The sequence below is a fragment of the Cavia porcellus genome, unplaced genomic scaffold (assembly GCF_034190915.1).
Source record: "Cavia porcellus strain 051 isolate PalLab524CR breed Dunkin Hartley unplaced genomic scaffold, mCavPor4.1 scaffold_11, whole genome shotgun sequence".
NCBI classification, from domain to species: Eukaryota; Metazoa; Chordata; class Mammalia; order Rodentia; family Caviidae; genus Cavia; species Cavia porcellus.
The window spans coordinates 80,553,174-80,560,546 of record NW_026947494.1 but is presented as its reverse complement, the minus strand read 5'-3'; the positions used below and the strand labels follow the sequence as shown (position 1 = coordinate 80,560,546).

At 41.2% G+C, this 7,373-nt stretch overlaps 1 protein-coding gene across 1 annotated transcript; it reads right to left on the bottom strand.

Annotated features, from left to right (window-relative positions):
* Window positions 1-1,919: 1,919 nt before the first annotated feature.
* Snai2 (snail family transcriptional repressor 2) lies at window positions 1,920-6,462 on the bottom strand. Its single transcript, XM_003466002.4, has 3 exons — window positions 6,222-6,462; window positions 4,982-5,527; window positions 1,920-4,087 (listed from the first exon to the last, which is right to left on the bottom strand). The coding sequence occupies exons 1-3, from the start codon at window positions 6,298-6,300 to the stop codon at window positions 3,906-3,908; spliced, it is 807 nt and encodes a 268-aa protein (XP_003466050.1). The 5' UTR covers window positions 6,301-6,462; the 3' UTR covers window positions 1,920-3,905.
* Between the last annotated feature and the right edge of the window lie 911 nt (window positions 6,463-7,373).

Genomic DNA, 7,373 nt, shown 5'->3' with positions numbered 1-7,373 from the left:
GAGCAGAGCTGGGGGTGCTGCAGGGATCTGCGATGCCTAGAGGGGCTGCAGGAAAGGGAGGGGAGCCAGAAGAAATTCTAGGTGAAACTGGGAAAGAGGTTCTGCAGGTTGTTAATGTGCCAGGTACAACTCCTGAATTGTGATGGTTCCTAAATGTACCGTTAAAATATTTAATTTCAGGGGACTTCATCATTGACTTTTCAACAAATCTCTAATATGCGCCTACAAAACACAAATCATTGCACTGCATGTAGTTCAGCGGGGTCTCCCGGTTCCCATGGTGGCTTGGGAGGAGCAGAGTATTTGGAGTCAGAAAGTCTAAGTTTGAACTTGAGTTTTACAGCCTTTGTCACCTTAGGTCCATTTACCAGCTTCTCTGAGTTTAATGTCCTTGTCAGTGAAATATCAGCATCACAGAGAAGCTCCTGCCACTGCAGATCGTATACAAGGTGTCACATATTTCCCAGGACAAGGACGGGTCCGTGGTTCCCACTGCTGACTGCAGTGGGAACTGGTTGTTCTGTCGTATGAGATTCATCAGTGCCAGGAACCATAGAACACTTTCATTGTGATGTTGTGAGACTTGATTGCTACTTTACATTTTAGGAAACTGCAGTACGGGGTAGTTAAATCACTTGTATTAGGACATGAAGGTAATAGGTGGAAAGGCAGTGATTCTAGGAAAATGTGCAGGTTTTAAAATCTTGTAATGTTCCTACTATACCACACTGTCTCATATATAAAACTAAGTACACTGAGGATGTTCATGCACATATGTACCTATTATTAAAATCCTTAATATTAACAATCCGAGCTCTCAGAATGGCTACCAGATTTCTTGCATGTTTATTGTACTTGTTCCCTTCCTTACTTTCTTGGCAGGTAAGCTGTTCAGGGGACTCCTATCATGAGGCTGGGAGACCCAACAGGAGATGTAGTCGGAGGAGCTCTTGGAAATCATAAAACTCTTTGCAATAAAAAAGATTATGCTGAATATCTTTTAAGTGTGAACCTTTTCATGGACTTCTTTTATTTCATTCATTCAGTCAACATTTGTTGAACTGTTGAGCAAGCGATGTGTATGATACAATAAAAATTTCTGCTTTGAGGATGTTCTATCTAACGAAAAAGAAGGATATCAACAAAAGATTGTCATATGATAAGTACTGTTATCTAAATAGTATAAAGTGCCCATAGGTGGCAAATTTGAGAAAAGAATTCAGGGAAACTTACATTAGAGTTAGGTCATTCAGCTGTTTTAAGAAAGCAGACACCCAGCCAATGACCATAGTTATAATTTTTGCAATTCTACAAGAGGTGTATTCATAGATCATCTCTATATGTGATGTACGTTAGTTCTGACTCATGATACCCTACCGAAATGAAAGTATTTTAACTAAGAATGAAATTAGAATAGTGGGAACATAGTTGATACCATAAAAAATGAGTTTTTCACTAAGAAACTGAACAACTTTTAACAGATTTTTCCTTCTGGAAAGTTAATTGTTTGCATTTTGAACATCAGTAGATTTTGCCTGTAGATCTACAATAAGGGAGAAAAAAGAGAGCAGAAGTGGTTCATGTGGTGGCCAACCAGAGGACCCTGGAACACCCAACTTATCCACAGACTTCCTCTGCAAGATATTCTATGTGTCAGCTGGCCTGCAAACTTTCAGATAATTATTGGCAATTATCTGTATACATTAACTCAGTTGGTCTTTTTCCTAAGTTTAGAATCTCTTGTCAAGCTACCAGCTTCTTCTTTCTTTCCATAAAGCAATTGTTATTTAAAATAATTTTGCTCCTGAAATATCAAAACATTAAAATATTAAATTTAAAGATTTTTTTAGTTAAATACAAAACCAGTTTGTATAGACTGAAAAATGAAAATGTAACATATACCGGAATTAATGTGAACGTTAAGGGAATAGTATTGGTATTTATTATTGGTCCCGTATAAATAGCCTATCTTCAGTTTCCATTTTTGTTTCCATTGTAAGGACATTAAAAGGAAAAACATGATTCCGCAAGTTCTAATCATACAAGAGAAAAATGATTAACCATATAAGGAACTATCTTCTTACTGGGTTTGGATGCAAATAGACACACTGGTAATTACACAGCTCATTTCATGGTTTAGAGTTCTGCATATTAATATGTATGAATTTAGCAAACATGAACTTGAATTTGAAGTGGATAGTCATATTTTATCAGCTACATAAATATTGGATTTGGGTACATGGTTCGCTCAACTTATACAAACAGTGTAAAATGACACCAATTTTCACTAATTATCCCTGATCCCATGAAATATATCACTAAGTTTGGAATTTATTCGCATGGTTTAAATTTCCACCTTGCGTAAATCTATTTTTTCCTAATTTTCTATGTCAACTTTTCTTTTCCCCCCTCTTACATCTCATTAATATTTCTTCTAAAAACCCCAAACTGTTCCAGTTTATATGACAATATAATCTGCTTTCATAAAGTCAACCCAAATAAAGTTTGCTAAAGTATTTTGGATCATTCATCTTTAGCTATTTTAGCATTCAGAAAGTATAATTTTTGTTACAGAGAAATGCTAACACAGTACTGTCATAATGGTGACTTTTCTAAATGTGACAATACTATCTTGTAAGAGTAAAAATCCTGACAATTTATTGTAATCTAACACATCAAAAGAACACCTGATACATAAAATAAACACTTTACTTTTTTCTCATTAACATAAGAAAAAATTCTTTGTATAGCCATTTAGTACAAATCACAAGCAAGTAAAGTCTTCAAAAATAGTATACATGCAATAAATTTTAAATCAAAAAATGTTTATTATAAAAAAGGACCTAGAAAATTATTTTTAAAAAAGAAACATTGATTTCATAAGTCTTCAGGTTGTATATAGGCATAGCTATAAACAACACCTCACTTTCATACAAAACTCATTCAATCATATAAAAATAAACACAAATTTACACCGACTCATCAACTATACAATTAATTAAAAAAGGCACTTGGAAGGGGTGTTGCATTATTGCATCTGTCGTATGCATTTAAAATAGTTTAAGTCCATTACTGGGTTTCTAAGAATTCTCTTTTGCACGTATTCCCATCTTTACTTAATTTTAGAAAAATCATTAAAATTCTTTTAAAAAGTAAGACACGTAACATGCACCAGGAATGTTCAAAGCTAGAGTTTCCCTCTTCTCCCAAGGCACATATTGGCAAAAACAAAACAAAACAGAACAGAACAAAAAAATACTTTTAATACATTCTCCTGTGTTTTGTTCGTGTTATTTTTTCCCTTGTCTTTAAAAATACAGTTTAAAGCATTGCTGATAATCCACAAAAGGCTTTAATTCAAAGATGTCAACCTGACATCAGACAAGCAATGAAGTAAACTTGGAATACTTTATAAGGCACCTGAGATCCCATCGGCAGATTCTCTTCCTATAGGAAATTCTATTAAAACTATCTGTTTTAACAGAGCAATACTGTTCTTCTCAGTTGAAATGATTTGGCAACAATGAAAATCTTTGCATTCTTTCTCAGTAATAAAAGATGCAATGTGCTTTTTGCTTCATCTTTGAAGAGAAAGGTCCTTGTCTTTTATCCTGTCAATCTAACTGTCAGTAAAAATATAGTAATTTTAAACTTCACATGGAAAGGATTAACTTTAACTTTAAAGGATTCCATGCTCTTGCAGCTTTCAGTGTGTCTGCATGTGTGTGTGTGTGTGTGTGTGTGTGTGTGTGTGTGTGCATGTGTGTGGTACATGTGTGTACGTGTGTGTCTATACACATTATTTGGTTGGTAAGCACAAGAGAAAATGCCTTTGGACTTTTATTTGTCTTTTGGCGTCGGAGTGAAGAAATGCATTCTGTTCGAGTAAACATTGATTGCGTCACTCAGTGTGCTACACAGCAGCCAGATTCCTCATGTTTGTGCAGGAGAGACATTCTGGAGAAGGTTTTGGAGCAGTTTTTGCACTGGTATTTCTTTACATCAGAATGGGTTTGCAGATGAGCCCTCAGGTTCGACCTGTCTGCAAATGCCCTGTTGCAGTGCGGGCAAGAAAAAGGCTTTTCCCCTGGGGGTGGGGGGAGGGGATGAAAAAAAGAGAGAGCAGCTTTAGAAGAAGCACAACATCACATAATGCAAATAAACATCCACCACAGTTTGCCAGCAGGACGAGGAGTATAAAATATGATCAGATTCCCCATAAAAGATATGAATGTCAATATCTGGCCCTTTAAGATAAATTCTGCATTTAAAAAATTAGCCAGAATAGTATTCCTGCTGCCAGTCACACAGAAGTAATTCATGTAGTTTTAGGACTTTCACTTACTAAGGCTTTCTGCTTGAGCAGGTGCAGCTAATTTGAGCACCTCCCAACATTTCCCAATATTTCCCCTTTTCTCTCTTTCTGTACCATGGTTTAGGCTGTAGAAACACCTTCACTCCCCGCAGGAGGATTCTGTGCTAAGAATAAAAAAATTTAGCAGCAAAAGAAAAAAGATAAAGAAACAAAGGCACGAAAAAAATTCAATTCCAGCTATACGACTCACTCAGCAGTGACAGATTTTACAGCCAGAATGTAATTGACAGAAAAGCTATAGGAAAGGCCTTCATCTATTTACCAAATCAATTGATTAGGAGAGCAACATTTGTATTTGCTGATTACTAGGGGCAGTTTCAAAGAACACAGGATCAAGCACATCTTTCCTGATTTTCTGACTGATCTTTGAGACCAAACCTCCTGAATCTACTTTCCAAAGTCTAAACGCTGTTTGCAGTCACTGGAGCAGAGGTTGTTAACAAGAAATGGAGCACTCTGTGCTTTAGCAAGTTTTGAGTAGTCAGGAAGTTCCTTCAGTGAGCGACCATCAGGAAAAACACTGTCACTACTCCATGCAAAACTGACAACCAGCCCATACCATTATTCTATCAAAGAGCAACATTCTGGTCTAGATTTTTCACTTACCTGTGTGAGTTCTAATGTGTCCTTGAAGCAACCAGGGTCTGGAGAACGCCTTGCCACAAATCTTGCAAACACAAGGTAATGTGTGGGTCCGAATGTGCATCTTAAGGGCACCCAGGCTCACGTATTCCTTGTCACAGTATTTACAGCTGAAAGATTTCCTAGATTGGGCATCACAGTGCAGCTGCTTATGCTTGGCTAGCCCAGAAAAAGTTGAATACGTCTTATTGCATAAATTGCACTGAAACTTTTCAGCTTCAATGGCATGGGGGTCTGAAAGCTTGGATTGTAGTCTTTCCTCTTCGTCACTAATGGGGCTTTCTGAGCCACTGTGGTCCTTGGATGAGGTGTCAGATGGAGGAGGGGGACTCACTCGCCCCAAGGAGGAAGGGTATCCGGAAAGAGGAGAGAGGCCACTGGGCAGTGGGGAATGGAATGGAGCTGCCGTAGTCCACATGGTAATGGGGCTGTATGCTCCCGAGCTGAGGATCTCTGGTTTTGGTATGACAGGCATGGGGTAACTCTCATACAGATATGGGGAAATGATCACTGAGGAAAAGAAAAGGAAAGGAAAGAAGATTAAAGTGAGCATATCTAAAAACACGCACAATGAGAAAATACTTGGCAACACACAGGACTTTATAATGAAGAAGATAGACAGCCCTAGGAGACGTACATATCTATAAATCTGCAGCTATGGTGCCGAACGCACACACAGTCTGACAGCTGCTCCGGCCACCTGGGAGAGCAGCTCTCAGAGTGCCCTTACTGACCCGGCTCAGAGACACAAGTAGACATCATTTGCAAACACACAGAAAAGTTGTTTCCATTTTATGCACGGGCTGTTTACTTGTGTTGTGACTGTGGGTGCAATGATACGGGTAGATCAAACTGCCTTCCAAAGGAAAAGAACTTTACTGCACTGGGAAAAAGAAATCACCATTTAGTATGTTGCTGCTCGCCTTCCACATAATCATTATGCATGTATAAACAAGCCTCCGAAGGCCAGGCTGCAAGAGCTGAATGAGGTTTTCCGAGCCAGTTAACACTTCCAAAAGTTTTGAATTAAAACCTGCCCCCAAACGCTCAGCAGCCTATAACACGCTCTCTCTGGGCCGTGGAAGGAAGGCGAACAGTTTAGTCCTCTGCTCTCTGGCAGGGGTAGCTGAGGAGTCACCTACAGATCTAGATTTGCAGATCCGCGGCTGCACAGCTGCAGACACACTTATAATTTTTCCCTTACCTGTGTGGGTGTCCAGTTCGCTGTAGTTTGGCTTTTTGGAGGCGTTGAAATGCTTCTTGACCAGGAAGGAGCGCGGCATGGTGCCGGCGGGTCTGGCGGGCGCGGATAACGGTCCGGCGGGAAGACGCGGCCGGGCCCTACAGCATCGCGGCCGGCCGGGCTGGCGAGGGCCGCTCAGGTGCGGCAGGCGGTGGCGCCGGCGCCTCTGAAGTCGCCCGGCTCCTTTAGCAACTGAGCCCGTTCTGGCTGGGAGGGGTTTTTTCCCTAGCTTTTGCAAGCAGGCTCCAATCACAGCAGAGGGCTTCAGATTTCAGCTCCTCCCTCTGGGACAGCTGTGAACAGAGGAAGAATCTGTTGTCAGACTAAATTATGCTGGTTCAAATGGGCTGTTTCTTGGCTTTTCAGAGGAGAGCAAAAGAAATGTTTTAAGTATTTTCAGGGGAAGGTTATTTCACTTAGCCGGGCCGGTGATTGGCGCTCTCTGAGGCCTCGATGGCTAGCAGGGGCTGAGTGTGATCCGAGCCTGGCTTCCAGATGTGCACCCCGGGCATGCACAGGGCTGAACGGCTGCCCCAGGAAGGCAAGGCCACCCCGAGACCCTGGCCGGCCTCTGGCGACAGGGGAGCCTATATTTGGAAGTGGCATTTGGGGAGGTTTTTTGATTTGCAAACGGACCAAATCATGAGCCCAGGGCTTTTGCTAAAGCGAGGCAGAAGCCGGGGACAAAGGGGCCGGCGCGGGGGAGCGTGCGCCCCGGGGCCGCCCCGAGGGTCCAGCGCGCCGCGGGCGCCCGGCCTCTGCGGGTGTCCAGGCTCCGGCGCAGCCACAGGCGGCGCCTCCTCGTGGAAATTGAGTAATCTTCTCACCATATTAGCCATGGTGGCTTGAAAGAGACGCCTTGTAGCCTGTGAAAGAACTGCTTATCCGAGGAACTGGAAAACGGCAAACATACAAAAGGAGGCTGATGGGGAAACAGCAGGGGAACTGTCATTAGGAACCGTGGGGCGTTTTCTTACAAGCACTTTCAATAAGAGTTCTTACCCTTTCATGTGGCCCGGAGTACTTTAATAAAAATTATGTCATCAGCGAAAGGACTGCTTTTTAACATTTATCTGCTTTCGATTGGTGTCTTCTTTTTAGCATGAAGTTATG

Bases quoted from the DNA above. Each gene is read 5' to 3' on its own strand.
- Snai2 (XM_003466002.4), bottom strand. From the start codon at position 6,300: ATGCCGCGCTCCTTCCTGGTCAAGAAGCATTTCAACGCCTCCAAAAAG. The intron at 5,528-6,221 runs GTAAGGGAAAAA...TCTTTTCCTCAG, and splicing joins CGAACTGGACACCCACACAG to TGATCATTTCCCCATATCTG. The intron at 4,088-4,981 runs GTAAGTGAAAAA...CCCCACCCCCAG, and splicing joins ACACATTAGAACTCACACAG to GGGAAAAGCCTTTTTCTTGC.